Below are 19,501 nucleotides of genomic sequence, written 5' to 3'. Positions count from 1 at the left end.
ATAGATTAATGGGGGAAATTGGCACATTTGTCTTCTGTTCTGGGGGAGTAGGTGGGAGAGGAGAAACCTTTGGAAACATAATGGGTTAGTTATCATTAAGCCAGACTGTAAGCATATGACAAACGAAAAGCTTTAAAGGGATGCTTTACTAGAACAGGATGAAAAGCAGTTAACAACTAGTTCCCAAGGGCCTTAAATTCAGAGGTAGAACACCTGCTTTGCAAGCAGAATGTCCCAGGTTAAATCCTCAGTACCTCAGATAGGGCTGGGAATGTCCCCTGTCTGAATAGTCAAGTGAAGACACCAGTGAACAAGATGAAACCAATGGTCTGTTTTGCTATGAGAAAGATTCCTATGCTCCTGGCTGGTAGATGTGGGTGTGCTAATAAAGGAGGATGCTTGCAGTACAATGCTTACAGAAGATGATAGATAAGCTATCCCTTGCACAGAGCAAAATCATTACATAATCAGTACAAGGAGGCATGCCCCTACAAGGCAGCAAAGTCTCATTTATACCCAATTATTTATGTTCTCCATCAATGGAAGTGAAGCAGCAATGAAGTGCCGAATGGTTGGACAGATTAATGCTCATCTTCTTGAGTCAAATGCCTAACATCAATAGTGCTTTATACTCTAACTATTCTCAAATGGTGCAACTTTTTTCTAGGTAAGAATATTCTTCCAAGTGAATCATCTTAGCTCCAACACTGAATAGAGCTATTTTCTAAAATGGCTTACCTTGTTTTAGTGATGTACAGTACTAAGGGCCAATGCAATGACAAACAAAGACTCCTGCTATCAAACAACCTTCAGCTCTCCCTCATATAAAATACCAGGTCGATAATACTTTGCCTGTGACTGTAACCCAACTACACATTTAACGGACGTCTTCTGAGGCTCCTATATTTAATTACGCTCCGTTTCAGATCTCTGATTTTACAGGGAAAATAGAGCCATTGCTCTAAATGAAAAATGACCAGTGAAAGGTTTACCGAACTGAAGCATTTTAGCTTAAGTTTTCTACTGAAACTTTGGGTAAAATAGCAGCAAAACACCCAACATAAGGCTTCCAAGATCATATCAAGTTCACAACACATACATAGTTTTACATTCACTAGCAATCTGTTACCACTACTAAAGATGCACTCCAGTGATAGTTAAAGCAATCTGTTTCCAAATAAAATTTGTGGTCATTCAATAAGTCAGGCTCCCATCAGTAGCTTCTGTAATGAAATGTAGAGCGAAAGTACAGATAGGGAAAAGGATGGAAAGAAGCAAAGGGTTAGGTCCCACAGAGAGACTTCAAAATATATCTGTGAGCCACTGGGTGTACAAGTTCTGCTGAATGCAGACGAAGTTGTTTCAGAAATTACAGGAGCAAAAGATTAAAAACCCACCCACCTAGATTTATCTTCAGAGATATAGTAAATTTATCTACAGCTGAAATTATGAAATCGGAAGTGAAAGATCTACTGGTCTGTCAAACAAAACCCATCTTATCTGGAAATCAAAGTTCATGGTGCTCAAGGCTACTGCTAATGCAGAAGTATTTATTTCTATGTCAATAGTTCAGGAGGAAATGCTGCAAAGAGCCTCAGGTCCAGAATTTAGCATGGAAATTATTTTTAGCCCCTGGACCAACTGGGTGGGGGAGTTCCTCTTAGGATAATGACAGGCAGGTGTGGGGAACCTATGACCTTTCAAATGTTGCTGGACTACAACTTCAGTCATCCATGGTTACTGGAGATGTTGGCTGGAGCTGAGGTTCAACAAAGTCTGCAGCTTCACAGGTTCCTCACTTGTCTTAGGATGTGTCTTTCTTTCAACACTGAGTAAACAAAACCAGCCCCAGCTTAAACATTATTAAGAGATATGGTTTCTAGGCAAAAGGGTATGATCTATAATCACACACATCCTTGATGCTGGATGGCAAAAGTGTTTCTACAAGGTTCAGGGGACAAGATGAAGAATCCAGTATCAGTATATTCACATAACAAGGGCTGGGGTGTATGTGTGTGGAGCATATCTCCTCCTATATCTGAATAGATTGAGAAAATTTGGGCCATAGTAGCTATGATTAGAAGGGGAAGAAATGGAGGCAGTGAGAGGTTTTACTTTCTTGGGCTCCATGATCACTGCAGATGGTGACAGCAGCCACAAAATTAAAAGACGCCTGCTTCTTGGCAGAAAAGCAATGACAAACCTAGACAGAATCTTAAAAAGCAGAGACATCACCTTGCCAACAAAGGTCCATATAGTAAAAGCTATGGTTTTCCCGTAGTGATGTATGGAAGTGAGAGCTGGACCATAAAGAAGGCTGATCTCCAAAGAATTGATGCTTTTGAATTATGGGGCTGGAGGAGACTCTTGAGAGTCTCATGGACTGCAAGAAGATCAAACCTATCCACTCTTAAGGAAATCAGCCCTGAGTGCTCACTGGAAGGACAGATCCTGAAGCTGAGACTCCAATACTTTGGCCACCTCATGAGAAGAGAAGACTCCCTGGAAAAGACCCTGATGTTGGGAAAGATGGAGGGCACAAGGAAAAGGGGACGACAGAGGACGAGATGGTTGGATAGTGTTCTTGAAGCTATCAGCATGAGTTTGACTAAACTTCAGGAGGCAGTGGAAGACAGGAGTGCCTGGCGTGATCTTGTCCATGGGGTCACGAAGAGACGGACACAACTAAACGACTAAACAACAGCAACAACAGCTATGATTAAGCTAACTTCTTACAAAAGAATAAACACAAACCAGCCTGGGTAGTTTATGGAAAAATATGTATTTTGGGTAATGTTTCAGAACAAGTTCAATGATAATGTCTACTCCTATGCTGCTTTCAACATGCTGTAACAGTATTCTTTATGCTCTCTCTTTGGTTCATTCTTAATAATAATAATATGATATGCAACCAGACTGGATTGCCAGCTCTCATCTTTTAAAAATGAGGCACAATTAATCTGTAGCATATTTTACACCCTCACAATGAAACAGAAACATTAACACAGATTTGTTCTGAATTACATTCTACTCTTCTGAAGACAGACTTTCAAAAAAGTGGGTGAACGTGGCACATGTATTATATTTAGACAGCTAGATTTGTATCCAAGATTCTTTAGAAGGCTCGGGGGAGCTTACAAAGACATCCATCTAAAATATGCCAAAATATTTTCTAAATATAGCACAGGAAGCTGCTCTACACCAAATCAGATCACCGGTCCATTCTAGGTCAACAATGTCTGAACTGACTGGCAGCAGTCAGTCTCTCTCAAATACAATAGCCTAGGGTTATCCCAATGAAATTGGTTAGCAGCAGATTCAAGACAGACAAAATTACTTCCCTGCAGTCATTAGGTGCCCCAAGTCTTGGTGACGGCTGTCAGATTAGAAAGGGATTAAAGACAATTACAAAAAAAATGGGCTATCTATGAGCAATAGACATAATGGCTACAGGGATCCTCCGTGTTCAGAGGTAATGTGCTAATGGGTATCAGATGCTGGGGAACAATGATTGGGGGGCAGGGGTTTCTGGCTTCATGCCCCAACTGGATCCAGCTGGCCATTGTAGGGAACAGGATGCTGAACAAGATAAAGTAGACATTTGATGTAATCTAGAAGGCTTACTGATAAAGGCCCGAAAAGCCAATATAACCTAGATCTTAACTCTGCCCATCCCACACACTAAAATCCATTGATTGATAAAAATTATGTTTTTGCTTGGTACCCAACAGATTGCAGTGTTGGTGCTTCTGCAGAGGGCATTTCATAAACAGATGCAACCGCCTAGAATTACCTCTCCCTTATAGAGGCTGTTCGTACTTTGATGGGGAAAGTACATAGAGATAAGCCTCAGCAGATGATTTTACAACACGGGCAGGCTGATTTGGGAGGAGGCACTCCTTCAGGTATGGGGTGCTATCCGCTTTCTGAATTGTAGCTCTAGGATACTCCTATTCATGCAGGCAGAAATAAAAAGGTTTCCAAGAGCGCTTCTGCATCATTTTATCAGAACACAAAAGGCCAATCCAATCTCTTGACTACCCAACAGATCAGACATGCCGAATTCCCTACCGTGAGCAGATGCCACAGTATGCCAACAAATGATGCAATGTTGCTGCAGGAAAATCCTTGCCACAGTACACTGAAGTATGAACTGGAGCAATAGGACACAGAGGAATCATTTTTGAATGCAGAATGCAAAAACTTACACTCCAGTGTTTCACACAGCATTCCAAGGGAAAAAAATGTTGCAGAAAATTCTGCTCTATGGTACTTGAATATATATTTTTTTTAAAAAAAAATATTGTTAAGATCCAGCCAATTCCTTCCTACCAGTTGTTAACGCCAGTCATGAAATACGAACCACTTTGATGATATTAATGACCTCAATTCCATTGCATTTAAAATACCATTTAGTTATACTGATTATTAAAAACTATTTCCCCAAAAGACTGTTACACAAGGCTGATGAATTTTTACAGCTAAATCAATTTAACTGAATGTGAAAGGAACATTACTGTAGGAGTGATAAGGTGAAAAACAGAGCACTTGAAGCAATTTAGTGGGGCATAGCACATACAGACACCGCAGACTGAATATGGCACAGGTCACCTTGCCAAGAAACAATTATACCAAGAAAAATTAATACGGCAAAGGTAACAAGCTGTGCGAGGCTTGAGTACGAGCCCAAAGCTGTTTTAAAGCAATTTTAATAAGGAACGTTCACCAGACTGTTTTGTTGGAACAGTTGTGATGGAAAGGGCTACAACCAACTCAGAGGCAAAGCACACTTTACATACAAGAGGTTCAGGTTTCCACCCAAAGCATTTCCAGCTTAAAGAATTCACAGCAATGCTTCTCAGAGAGGACGGTGCCCTCTTTAAGTTGCTTTGTTAAACCATTCCCTTTGCACACCAGAGCAGTAACATCTCTGCTTCTCTGCACATAATCACAGGTGCCCCTACAACTCCCATCTGTTACTCCCTCAGTTCCATATTTCCCTAGCCCAGTGTTTCCCAACCTTGGGCCTCCAGCTGTTTTTGAACTACAATTCCCATCATCCCTGACCACTGGTCTTGCTAGCTAGGGATGATGGGAGTTGTAGGCCAAAAACATCTGGAGGCCCAAGGTTGGGAAACACTGCCCTAGCCTATAGGTCCCTCTGCACTCTGTGTGGGTCGATGAGTAGGCTCTTTGTCTCCCATTCTTACTACTACTCCTTGCTGGGATAGTAACAGCTCACAAGGTTTTTATTCTCCCAGCATTTCACATACTGAGGGAGACTCAGGTGTGCACAGGTATGCATTATAGTTCTAACAGCCTGTGTAAATGGAGCCAGCTCCACTCTGCGCCTCTGAATCCAGGAAGAATGTAATGTCTGCATTACAGCAGACATAGCGACACAGGTATTCTTACCACTTCTGGTTGGCTTTGATGGGTCCTGAAAAAACAGAGCTGACGTCACTTCTGGGTTCGGCGCTGTGAGCGTGTGAGCGATTGTGCACATATCCATTGTGCCTAAAACAGGGGTTGCCTATACAAGAAAACTTAAGAAAGAAACCCTAAAGAGGCATGGAAGACTGACTGCCTGACCCAAGGGCAGATTGCCTATCCTAGAAGATAGCACCTCTGGCGCACTAGCCAGAACCCTGAACAAGATCTACCTGCATGGCAACGTTTTTGTTTCTGCATGTTTGGTAAAGCTGGGCAATGACTTGTAACATCTCCACTTGGTGTTGTTTTAAAGCGACAGGAGGCAGACTACAAAATATCAAGCGGCGACATCATTTCATATAGGCTAGCTAGGTGAACCCATGTACAGTGACTGTATAGTGAACATTTACCTGCCTGGTGAATTACCTGCCTGTTGAATTTCTTAGAGCCAATCCACACACTACATGACAGCTAATCCAGGTTAGCCAACAAGTGGGTGCTCAACAGGAACCCACAGAAGAAGTTACCTGATGGGTGGCTGTAGGATACACCCATTTCCAGAGGAGTCCAATTCACACATATTTTATGGGCACTCTCAGATGTGTGAAGTGGCCCTCATGAGAAGATACTGCACTGTACTGTACTGTACTGTACTGTACTAACAACAACAACAACAACAATAATAATAATAATATATTATATTTATACCCTGCCCATCTGGCTGGGTTTCCCCAGCCACTGGCTGGCTTCCAACAAAAGATTAAAAAACAGTAATTCATCAAATATTAAAAACTTCCCTAAACAGATGTCTTCTAAAAGTCAGTTAGTTGTTTATTTCTTTGACATCTGATGGGAGGGCGTTCCACAGGGCAGGCGCCACTACTGAGAAGGCCCTTTGCCTGGTTCCCTGCAACTTCGCTTCTCGCAATTAGGGAACCACCAGAAGACCCTCGGCGCTGGACCTCAGTTTCTTTAATATCTGTCTTTAATGTTCCTTATCAACATTGCTAAGGGAGAAAACAAGTGTTCAGGTGGAAGAAGAACACTCTACCGTTTCACAACTCAAGTTTTCCATTAAAAGCTGTGAAAGAGCACCCTCTTTTGGTTAAATGTTGTCAATGTCATGGACTTTAGCAACATGTTCCATCAAGAACATTTTTTCACAGGTTATTTATCTTTTTGCAAAGTTTTCAATCCCAGGTATTTAAACACAAACTTAAAACTGCTGCAGTAAAATTCACAACCCAATACAATTGGCTCACATGCAGCTTAAAACAGCAAATCAGACTAAGAGGCAGCATTTTAATCTCCATACTAAACCCCACACCAACCTACCTGCAGCATTTAGAAGTGAGATAGGATAGACATCCTATATGTCTAGGGTCACCCAAATGGCATTCATGGATGTAATGGGTGTCCCTGAGGCTTCCCCTGGCACCCATGAATCCTCTGAGCCTCCCCGCAACACTTAACTGCCCCCTTTGCTCTGTAGTATGTACTTTAAATGTTCAGATTCAGGTAGGTTTTGGTCTGACGCAGTCAAAATGAAAAATTAAAAAATAGTCCTGTAGCACCTTAGAGACCAACTAAGCTTGTTCTAGGTATAAGCTTTCGTGTGCATGCACACTTCTTCAGATACAGTGGTACCTCGGGTTAAGAACTTAATTCATTCTGGAGGTCCGTTCTTAACCTGAAACTGTTCTTAACCTGAAGCACCACTTTAGCTAATGGGGCCTCTTCCTGCTGCCGTTGCGCCGCCTGTACACTGAAACAGAAGTCACCAGACTCATATATGTAGTGCGAGGGTGGGGTGGGGTGTTTCTGAGAATGTTTGCTTTTGGCAAACATTATATAAAATAAGACTGTGGGAAAGAAATGATCGGATCACAAAGTAGTAATGGAATGGAATAATGGCAAGCAGGGGAAAGGGAAATACATTTTAAATGTACCCTTATGCTTAAAAATAAATCCTGCAAGTAGGTAGGCTAGAACCTTTCTTATCTGTTTTTTTTTGGGGGGGGGGTTGCTTGCTTGCTTAATTTTGCTGGGCATTTGTGAACATTAAAAACACAGTACCCACCATTTGAAGCTTGAAGTAGCGAAGAGCATTCTAGCACTTCATGTGTGGTCTAAGCTTAAGTATAGGCTATAAAACAGCATGCTTAGTTTATTAATATTGTTAGTATAAAGCTATTTAAGAAACACAAGTTGGTGGTATCAACTGTTCCGCTTTGCTCCACAGCCCCAGCATAACTGCACCTATTTGTGTGCTTTAACATAGGTTTTAGAGACTACAGCTGAATGGAAACATCTGCTTTCTACTTCCAGGACCTGACTACCACAGAAGGTAGAGAGAGACTGCAATGTATACTGCATGTACTCAGTAAAATGGTTTTTGCAAAACACTGTTCAGTTGAATAACTTCGTGGTCCCTTCCAACTGTACAATTCTATGAAAGTTTCATTCTCGTGCTATGCTCCCTCCAGTGGTGGAAAGGAGCATTTTTCAGGAGAATGAAGAACCACAATGAGACAAAAATAGACAGCTGAACTTTCATTTTCTATAACCTACATCTGGATGTAGACCATGCTGTTATATCATAGCCTAACAATGAAGCAGACTCAGCCCAAATTCAAAGAACACAAACGAAAAATACGTTTTTTAAAACACTATTTTCTTAGATTCATAGAGGTCAGTTTTCACTGGTCACATCATAGTAAGCAGGTATCACAGCTAGCTTGCTATATGTTACAAACAAGTCAAACTTGTTTTTGATTGAAAGAACAATCCTTGATTATAAGGATGCCATGCCAAAGTAGCAATTACTAGTAATTCAAGTATATGAGTGAATACAATCTGGGAAAACCAACAGTATGTCAGAACAGCAGCTGCCTGCATTCTCATTATTACTCTAACATGCAACCAACTGGCATATCATAATCACAAATGTCTGTATGGCCCATATAGATTCAACAATCATTCCTGCCAGCTGCACAGGGGGTAAGAGGACCATCCTCTGAATTCCATCAAACACCAGGCACTTGGTGGCTCAAGATTAGCTAGGCCACAGAGACATTATATCCAAAGCAATTCGTGTTCTTGCATCGTTTCATGCAACTGATTCTATTAATGCAAAACACTTCCCTTTTCCATTTACTGGGAAGAGGCTTCTTCTTAGTACATAGCTGAACAAAGTTCATTTTTCCACCCTGTCCAGCCTCCTGCCACTCACAATGCATCAGAACAGTGGATCACAATTTAAGCTTTTTATCCTGCATGGAAGAATATTTATCACCTGAGATTTAAGACATGGTTAGGCAACCCAAGGGCTTGGACACGTCACTTTCCCCTCTGACGCCACATCACAAATGGCTTTGCAAAGTCCCCTTAGTTTCAATAGAACATTTTTCCCCCTGTGGCAAATGTAATGGGCAAGTTCCCTGCTTTTCAACTCTGAGAAGAGTTTGCCAAGCAGTTTCCCCAAGAATTAGGAAATTGTTTCCAAGAAAGTTAGTCTCCAGGAAATACTGGGGTTAAATTTCCCCATGCCTAGGGTAGCCTAGGCAGCCAGTCAAGAATCCAGGCTCCAGTGTCAGTCAAGCAGGATGGCCCCACCATGGAAGTGGGCAAATGGTGTGCCAACATTTGAACCGTGCACCTATTTCTACCAGTACACAAATCATGATCTCATCCATATTTGGGAAAGCTTCTGACTTCTGCTGCTTAAGCACATGTCATGACTTCAAGGTTTTCAGCCTTCCCTCTCCCTCCTTCCACTAGTTTCTTGCGACAAGCACTTTGTGATAAGCACCTGGACCTATGTCATTCCACAAGAATGTTTATGGTTTCTCTGCTCAGTCCTTCACCTACATTCTATTTACATTCCATTTCTCATTAACATCAGCTCAGAAACCCTATGATGCTCCCAATGATGTCATCGGGAGCACAATAGGGTCTGGACACTCCTCTTACCAACTCCCTTCCCCAATTGTACCTGAAGGAACTTCTTGAAACCTTGGATGGTGCCATGTTCCAGAGACCGCCCCACACTTTGCCACTGCCTTGTAAATTCTGGAGGAAGAGTGTGTGTGCCATCAACAACAACCCCCAATATGAGTAAAATCTAAATGTGAAAGAGCCTGAACTCAGCTAAAGGTTTCCAAACTGAGAAAAATTCTCCAAAACACCCATTCAAAAATTTGTTCCCTGTCACTGCTGGCATGAGAAGGGTATCACATTGCTTTAAAGCTTAAAAGACTGCACTTTATTATAATCAAAAATGGACTTACTCTTCATTGTACCCTCATCTTCTTCATCTTCAGCATTTATGACCATTGTTCCCAGTTGTGACTCTAACGTGTCATTGTATTCTATCATGGTGTTGATGCCATCACTCATTCCACAAGCAGCTCTGATTGTACCAGTCTCTTGTCCCTGTGCCCGTACCATGGTCCTAGCGTCAGTTTCATCTTCTTCCTGAATAGAGATGCAAGAGATAAAAATTTGAATCAGACTAAGCAAGGTATCAGTATTTCTCCAAGGCAATGCAATTAGAATTGAATGGAGTGTGTAATGTTAGTTTACATATCTGATTCTAGTTCGTTATCAGTTAGTAACAGTTTCTTTTCAATGAACAGCAAATATTGGACAGACAGCTTTGAAGATCGAAATCTGCTATTTAATCAAGTTATACATTACCAGCAACAACAGAGGAATGTTAAAAAGCTTTGCAAAAAAAAAGTTAACTGCAGAAATTTTAGAAGTTGAAGTAAAATTATTAGTGCAAACAAATGTTACATAATTTAGCAACAGATCGTAATGCTGAGATTCCACTTTCCTGTAACAAATATTTTAAGTTTCCCTTCAAAATACTGATTATGATAGAGGATAGCATTTTGGCAGAGGAAGCACCACACAAAACCGTGAAATTACTTGATGAAGTCCTGAACTTATGCAATCCTTCCACAAAGTGGGCTTGTATGCTGTTTCAGGCTCCTTGGAGGAAGGACAGGGTTGAAGTGTTAATAATAATTATGCATAATATTACACTTATTTTTGTTCAAAACTGTCTCTTAACTTTGAAGTCGGGGATTCTAAACAGATGCATGTTTTTAATTTGCCAACACATATCATCTAGAACAGTGGCTCCCAAATGTCCAGGAAAAAAGACTTTGGCAATCCAACCCAGCATTGAACCCAATGTGTTCTGACTACAAGTGATTTTGGCTTTAGGCGCAATCCCCAGAATGTAGCCCCCACATAATTTGAGGTCTAACTGTACTTCACTACACTTTTGGCTGTATATAACTACCTTGTTGGCTGTTTTCTACTTCCTTTGTTTTTAGAGTCTTGCTGTTTTTTCTATATTGCAAGAAAATTGCATTTTATTGTTGCGAACCACCTTAGGGACGCCAAAAGGGGATGCATAAACTACTTCCGTAATAAAAAAAATAGTCTAATGTGAAGTGAACAAGCCCAAATAAGCTACAGCAAGCTGCTTGTTCCTCACTTTCCTCTCTTCCTCCTCCATAGCCAAGAGAGAAATTCAGAAGGTCTCTCCTCTGCTTTTGCAGAAGATGCATTTCCAGTTTATGCATTTTTATAGAGCTATATCCCAAAGTATCTCTAAACCACCAGGTAAAGGGTGGCTTATTTGGAAAATAATTTCACTGATTTTCTGCTGATGCATTCTGATATCTGTTTGAAAAAGCAGTTTATTTCTCTAGTCACATCTGGTCCCAACTCTGACCCAATTGGGCAATTTAAGGTCATTTCTGTAGCTCTCCACAGTCTTAGGCAGAAGGGCTTTCCCAGCCCTGCCATCCAGGATCCTTATACTTCAAGGATAGAAAATGTCCCACATGCCAAATGTGACCCAGAAGGTTTTCCCCATTTGGCCCATGAGGCACTTTCCCCCAAACCACACCCACCTGCCCCACTCCAGCCGTCATGTGTGATGTCAGGTATGGGGCTGGTAAAGTTGTGACTGGATCAGCTGATCGTGCAGCTGAACTCTGACAGGCAGGAGAGGCAACCAACCTGTCAATCACCTGACCTCTCTGACATCAGATGACAGACCTAACCCTGCCCACCTGCCAAAGTTGAGCCCCAACTCTGCTACACTTGAACATAACAGGTATTGAACCTGTGACCCTTCTGCATGCACGACATGTACTCTGCTATTGATGTAGAGCCCTTCCTTTCCATTTAAGCAAGAAGATTTCAAGTCGCCTTGCTTGCTCACTATATTTCACCAGCTGTGGTTGGTTCCAAGGCCACTGACCTGCTGAGGGACTTGGGCGTAATTTTTTCAGAAAGCAGACTTTAAAAAACTGGCACAGAAATTATGAACAGCCAACACAGCTAACAGAGAGGTACAGAGCAATGCTACTACAGGAAGGACAATGGTTAAGTAATTTTAGCACTCACTGAATTTTCTTCATCATCATGATACATCTCACGCTGTTGAGCTTCCTGAATTTTCAGTTTAATATCCATTGCTTCATTAATCAGGTCTCGTAGGATGAAAACTCCTTTGGCATTTTTTACAAATGGATGCTAAAGAAGACACATTAAGAACGATGAACTTTGAACAACATGTAGCAGCAAAAGATCTTAACCCCGAGCTATGTTAATCCTTTTAATTCTGTTGATTTTGTAATGCAAGTTTATTCAAGCATGGCGGCCCTACCCAAACAATGCAATCTACAAGGCGAATGCATTTCTACTATGTTATGTGTAAACACCTCAATAGCTTAGGACACAAAAAGGACTATTAATGCCAAATGATCTGCCTAATTTTGCAAAGTGGGTGGAAAGTAGTAATTAATATGAATATGAAAGTATGCATGTTAGTTCTGATCTATACACATTTTTTATCAGCAACAGTACATATTGTTCAGACAGCTACGATATAGAAGATTCCACAAAGCCTCCCCTGACTATGGAAATAGGAATTTCCTGAATGTTAATTTGGGAGCAAGCCTCAATGAACTGAGTTGCTTATGAGTAAATATGCATAGGACCTGATATTTACAAAGCAGCTGCACAATCACCAAGCACAGAGGTATAAGGAATCAAATATAATCCAATCCCCTGCCCAAGAAACAGTATCCTATACCCATAACATTCCAGGATCAGTGTTCACTTTGCCTACTGATAACCCCCACCAGGCAGCAACATACTTTATTTTTTAAGCACTACAATCCAACTCTACTATCTAAAACTTAGAAGCACAAGATGATCAGCAACAAAACTGCTACAATGGAGGGGAGATGGGGGACAGACAGGAAAACTGCCTGTCTATTTCTCAAACAGACAAATAATTTTATTTATTGCTTTACATTCCAACAGATACTGACCTGAAGCAGCTGTGTTGCAGTGGCTCTTTTTTCTGGACACTTCACAAGACACTGCTTTACAAAGTCTGTGAATTCATCTGACCAGAGTTCCGGCTTCCGGAATGTTGGAGGTGGATTTGTTGGAATCATGAAAATTGCCTGCAAACAAAGTATATATTTTTTCTACCTGCTGTTGACCCTATATTTTTTTTTTAAGTATAAATCAAACAATGACCACACTGAGAAAGATTTTGCAAGGGTGGACCAAAGTTCTTGACAGTGTTGCACAGGGGATGGCTAATGATGACCCCAAGCCACTAACTGGAACCCTGAGAAGTACCCACCTCCATCATAATTCTCCACCATAATTCCACCAGCGGAATTGGTGGCAGCCACCAATACATTGTACTGTTTCTTATGTGCTGCTTTTTATATTCAGAGGATAAGAGCATATCTTTCAAGCCTGCTAACTGCAATTGTATTCAAACTGTACTCTGCATAAGCTGGGTTCAGAATCAAAATGCTGTTGTTCTCATGGAACAACCAGACTACATACAGCCTTTGGCAGCTTTCCTTGCAGTCCCCAAAACCCCAGAAACTCCTGCCCACTTTCCTCAACTGCTCAGCCGATTAGCAGTTAAATGGGGGGCAGTTAAAAGCCTCCATTCTCCAGCAATCCCAGTGTATAAAAGATCAATGTACCCATGCTGTCTCAGACGGCATGAAGTGTGTGTGAGTGTCTCTATGTGAAGCTTACTGAACACTGTTGTATAGAGCTGCAGTGGGAAGGAGGGATCAGCTGAAATCAAGCAGAAGATCTTGCATTGGTGGAGCTCCACTCTTGCAAGGTTCTTCCATCCAATTTCAGGCAACCCCCTCACCCCAACTGCAGGCTCCTGTATGACAAAACCTGCAATGTTCAGAAGTTCCTCCCAGACTCCAAGGAGAGGCTTTTTCGGGGAGGGGGGGATTTGAAGGAAAGATGGGTTTGTGCAAGCTGGCATCTGCTTAGGCAATCTGTTGATACAAGATCACTATACTATCCTTTCCTTTGGAGTGTTTCCCTTCACCCATTGTGAAACTGATGTTAAGAGAACAGGCTAGTTTGGTGCTGCAAGGTCAAACAATTGATGTGTTGAGACAACCTTCTCTACACATTAAAATAATGTGTGACATGGTTACAGGGCCACATGGGCTAGGCCCTCCCCCACTGATGTTCACACCCTCCATGTAAGGCCCCTCACAAGACCTGTTGAACACAAAAGCAGCAATGTGCAACCCTGCTGCCCCACTCCCTCAACACATGACAGGGCACCCATAAGATCATGCAATGGTGTATTTAAGAATCTGGATTCTCACATGTCCATTGAATTAAAACAGGACTTGTGGGTAGACATGGTTGAGATTGCACAGTTAAGTCTGGTTACCCAACACTTACCCTCATCGGGTGAATATCGGCATATGGTGGTTTTCCTTCTGCCATTTCAATGGCAGTAATGCCCAAAGACCAGATGTCTGCTAGACAATTGTATCCGATTTCTTGAATCACTTCAGGTGCCATCCAAAAAGGAGTTCCTATCACAGTGTTTCTTTTTGCCATGGTGTCCTAACAAAAGAAAGGGAACCCAGTCATAAAATGAAGTGCAGCAATTAAAAAAACCCACAAACTTAGCCTTTACTAATCTGATGCCCTTCAGACCTTTTGTATAACAACTCCCATCAGTCTGTGTTGGCTAAGGCTGAGGGGAGTTTGTAGTCCACAATATCTGGCGGGCATCAGATTGGAAACAACTGTCCGAGGTTATCCAGAGCACATGCTCTCCGTATCTAAAATGTGTTAGAACAGTAACAATCAAATGAAATCTAATCCCCAACATAGTTAAGCCAACAGAAACTGATTATATTTCATGAAATAGACGTTATTTCTACATTACAGAATGTAAGTTTCACCATGGCTACACCATATTAGCTGATGGCCCCCATGCAAGTCCCTCAGGATCACAGAGCAAAACATGCAGACTGAAGAAGGACCAGCATCTTGTGAGGGCTGAATAAGTCACAGCATCTGTGTAAACAATAGTAGCAGCAGCTTCAAGACAGACCATTCAAGTAGTAGCTCTGCCTACTCCTCCCAAGGCGTATGGGGGGGGGGGGGCTGCCAGCTAACGTGCACTGGCTCCAGGAAACTAAATACTGAATGAAACACAAGCAGAAAAATGTATATAGACAATATTTACTCACTGTGAGTTGGCCTGCTACCCCAAAATCTGCAAGTTTAGCATGCCCTTCTGTATTGAGTAGTATATTGCCAGCTTTGATGTCACGGTGTATTTTCCTCATGAAATGGAGGTATTCCAGCCCTTTGAGTGTTGATTGTATTATTGTAGCGATTTCATCTTCCATCAACTGAAGGAAGAAATTAACTACATTAACCGATACCAGCAACTAACTGTTGCTAAGAGATACTGCCAGTGTCCATTAAATATACAAATGTCCCATCCATCTTACTACTATTATTTATGCAGAATAATTGGGACTCAATATGAGAACTGGTATCTAAAACTTGTCCCTTTCCTTGTCAAATTGGCTCCCAGTTTCCCTGTACACTATGATGATTCCATCAAAACTCCATCACCCTAAATTATTGTTTGCTACACAAAATGGACAGTGAGAAAGTGGGAGTTGAGAGTCTGACAACATCTGGAAGGTCACAGGTTCCTCTTTCCTGCTCTAAAGTACCGGTAACTAAGAACTGACATAGCCTGCTGCCTCCTAATACAATCAAGAGCCACCATGCATACACACAGCCAAATAAAACTGCAAATGCAATGCTTTCTTGAGAAGGTGTATACACCCTGGGGGCATGAAAGAGGCAGTAGAGAGGCTATGGACTCAGGCTGCTGTTACCATCTCAATAGCAACAATGAGAAGGAATACACTATGTACTTTAACATCTTATGTCAGTCAAAGAAAACATCAAGCTAATTACCAAAAGGATTTAAACACAATGCTATTTACTTAATTTCATTTCCTTTATCGGGAGCATTCCTGATGCACCTCATCCCGAAGCGATTTACAACACAGCAAGAACTATACACAAGACAAATGTGTATATAAAAACAGCTAAATCATTTGTGCACGCACGCACGCACACACACACACACCAACCATCACCATATATAAAATCAATTCAAATCCAACAGATACCAGCTGAGATTAAAAAACCTCTACTTAGAAAGCTTGCTAAAAGAGGAACATCCTGAATAGGCACCAAAAGTATAACAGAAAAAATGCCAAGTTCAACACTAGACATTAAAATGCCCTATGAGCACTCAGTGCTTTTGTCTGCAGAACATCACACATTTATGAAGATGCTGAAGGAACACCTACCGTTTTATTTCGCAGTCGAATAATATCAGACACAGATCCGGCACCGCAATATTCCATGACAATCCAGAGGTCCGTGTTCTTAAAATAGCTGCCATAGTATTTGACTACATGAGGACTAATAAAAATTAAGATGTGTCACTGAAGTACACATTTTGCATTTACAAAAATGAAAATCAGACTTAGTACAATATTGTGGGGTCCTATTAAAAGCACAAACTTGGAAAAAGGAAATCCCCTTCCATAGCTCTGCTATTTCATTCATCTGCCGGAAGTGTGCATAGTGACATTTCACTGGATAGAGTGAAAGAGCTTGATTTATTTGGTCTGCAGTGGCTGCCCAATAGCTTAATGGGCAATACTCTACTAAAAAGGAAATAAAACCATGCAAGAAGAGCTATATCCTTTGAAGCAGTACCCAACATTGCCAAAGCTAAGGATTAAATGAGAGAAATTACCATAATAATGGTAACAGCCATTAGTTAGGGTAACGGGCAAACTCTGCAATGTTCTACTGTACCAGCATGAAATGTAAGGAAATCCCTATGGCATCAAGCCACTGGCCCAACTGGTCCAGCATCCTATTCTCACAGCAACCAACCAGATATGTATGAGAAGCTCACAAGCAGAAACTGAGTGAAATAGCCATCTTTCCACTTGTGATTCCCAGCAACTGGTTTTCAGAACCATATGTCTCTTACAGTGGAGCGACATTTTACTTAATATGCAGCACATTTTATCATTTATATTTATATTACTTTTTTATATAGCACATACTACTTTATAGTCATATGGCACATTTCAAGAGCACGCTCCATATATTCTCAGTAATCCTTAAAAATGACCCTAGAGGCATTGACGTGAGGGTGGAAATTTTCAATAGCAAAGAATCAGTATGATAATAGTTTTCAGGGCCATTAGTTTTAAATTTAATGCAAGAGGCATCTGCTCTTGAGCTGTCATGTCTTAAAAATACAAGTATTTCAACAGAAACACTTTCCAAGTAAAGCTTTTGATAGATTTATTTAAACCATATTAAGGTTGCACTGCACTCCTCTTTTCTCACTCTACCATGTAAAATGTATTTCCTGCATGCTGCTTTTGATGGAAGTTTGGGGGCACTCATGATAGATGGGAGGGGCTCTCACCACCGGTGAGTGAAAATACGGACCAGTTGCACTTACCTATCACATTGTTGCATTATGGATATCTCTTTAATGATCTCCTGCAAGTCAGATTCAACAGGAACTTGCTTAATTGCAACAACCTGGCCGGTTTCTTTATGGATAGCTTTGAAAACACTGCCATAGGACCTGTAACAAGAAATACAGGCTTTGAACACTGTAAGAGGTGATACAGAAAAGAAAGACACTGAATCATATGCTCAAGCACTCAACACTGCATGAAGAACTTGCATAAAGATTAATATGGTACCAGCCTTGCTAAGTTGTTCAACAATCAAGGGTTGTGATGGGTACATAACCACTGGCAATCACTTGCAGGGTTTACAGGATGCAGGTGAATATACAATGTTTAAAGCATTCTGGCAAGAGACATGTGGGCTTTTTAATCCCAATTTTAAAATTAATAAACATTACACATATTAACCGCTGAATAAGCTACCTATAGAACACTGTCACTTCTTGATTTGAATAAGCAATACAATGAACAACAAGCTGTTTTGAAGCTTGTGGCACACATAAGAACCAGCACCTGCATGTCTCAGCACATTACCTGCACTTTTTGTTACCTGCACTTACCCTTCTCCGAGTTTTTCTAGCACATCGAACACTTCTTCGGGTTGTTTTGTCAGACTATCTTCATCTAATTTCCTTAGCTGCCTGTGGCAAAGGAAAGAAAATTTCAGTTATGCTATGCAAATATCAGAGGAGGCTTTCATACATGTAGGAGAGTGTTCAATCAGCCTTATCAGTCATCATAATTCTTTAACAGCGCAAATAGCACTCTTCTACCCATACTGAGGGAAAGCCCCTATATCAAGGGTAGCCAATGCAAATCCAAATGCCATCAACCCAGCCAGCATAGCCAATGGACAGGATCAAGCTAGGAGTCCAACAACATCTGGAAGGCACTACATTGGCCTACATGGTACAAAAAACAATGCAAAGAAGTTTAAGAGCAAGGAGAAGAGAGGCATTCAAAGCTTTGAGCCACGAAGGCTTTGGAAGTGATACCAGCCCTATAGCACCACTGATTCAGTGTTTTTGCAGTGGCTTTTTAAGGAGCCTATAGAAGAACAAGGGGTAATGCACACACAATCCATTTTCTCTCATAATCGCCCATATTTTCTGTTGCATTGCACCTTTTAGAGAACAATGCTTTTTTAAAAAAGTTTTTTTAAAAAAAATAAAAGTTACTTATAAGTAAAGAATGGAGCTATATATTAGAATTGCTAAACACACATGGGGACCTACAACAGACACATTGTGAGTTGTACTTTTCACATTTCAGAGGTGGCCTTTTACCAAAAGTGCAAAATTAGTAGTAGCAAGCCCTGAGAAGTCCACATGTTTCTGAAAACCCAAAACATATGGCTTTCTGTATTATGTTCTGAATACATAAATAGAAAAGCACATATGTGAAATACACAACGACTTTCTAAAATGAAGAAACATGACTAAGATTTCAACCCAGGAAATGGTGAAATACCAGAACTAGCTTCAGCGATAAGCATTAAGACCACAGAACCTGCTCGTGTTTGAAACAGATGTCAACAAATATGCCTAGGTCATGATTTCTAGTTAATACTGATGAAAAATGTATTAGTACATTGTGTACTAATATTCCAGGCAAGTACTAATCCAAGTTTAGAAGCCAGTTTCATGTTAAGGCACAATCTTAGAAGTAGGTTTGGTTATTTACTTGGTTATAATACTGGTGGAATACTGAGACATAGGTAAGAAGAGAGAGGGAAGTGACATACTAACTTTGAAATCCAACTATTTAAGCGAACATCCATATTAGCAACTTTAATAGACAGACACAGTTTTTAAGTTTTTAAATACTGCACACGAGTAAGCCACTCTCTCCCATTCATTAGCACCACCTTGATGGAACAACCAACCTTGCTGTAAAAAAAACTGAACCCTACTTAAAGTGGCTGCACTTCCATTTAATCATTATAACCCGTTAGCAACATCTGAACTTGGAAAAGCACATATAAAAATGAAGCCAGTAGCAGCAAGTTGATTAACTGTACCAACGACACTCACTATTTCAGTTATGTTATTAGCAACCTATATTGGTACAAGAATAAATTTTCAGTGTGGATTTCTTTAATTTGGTCACCACAAAAAAAGTTCTAGTTAAGAATAAAGGAA

At 40.9% G+C, this 19,501-nt stretch overlaps 1 protein-coding gene across 2 annotated transcripts in view; it reads right to left on the bottom strand.

Moving 5' to 3' along the window:
• STK4 (serine/threonine kinase 4) overlaps window positions 1–19,501 on the bottom strand; it is a 63,203-nt gene that overhangs the window by 35,858 nt on the left and 7,844 nt on the right. For both annotated transcript variants that reach the window (XM_081867857.1, XM_081867856.1), the window contains exons 2-9: window positions 17,921–18,001; window positions 17,345–17,473; window positions 16,164–16,278; window positions 15,015–15,179; window positions 14,212–14,379; window positions 12,795–12,932; window positions 11,863–11,991; window positions 9,723–9,909 (exon numbers count right to left, since the gene is read on the bottom strand). In XM_081867857.1, coding sequence (XP_081723983.1) covers window positions 9,723–9,909; window positions 11,863–11,991; window positions 12,795–12,932; window positions 14,212–14,379; window positions 15,015–15,179; window positions 16,164–16,278; window positions 17,345–17,473; window positions 17,921–18,001 — 1,112 coding nt within the window. The remainder of the gene's footprint in view (window positions 1–9,722; window positions 9,910–11,862; window positions 11,992–12,794; window positions 12,933–14,211; window positions 14,380–15,014; window positions 15,180–16,163; window positions 16,279–17,344; window positions 17,474–17,920; window positions 18,002–19,501) is intronic.

The sequence above is a fragment of the Podarcis erhardii genome (assembly GCF_964252035.2).
Source record: "Podarcis erhardii genome assembly, chromosome: 6".
Lineage (NCBI taxonomy): Eukaryota > Metazoa > Chordata > Lepidosauria > Squamata > Lacertidae > Podarcis > Podarcis erhardii.
Note: the sequence above shows the minus strand (reverse complement) of the source record. Positions and strands in the feature narration are given on the sequence as shown.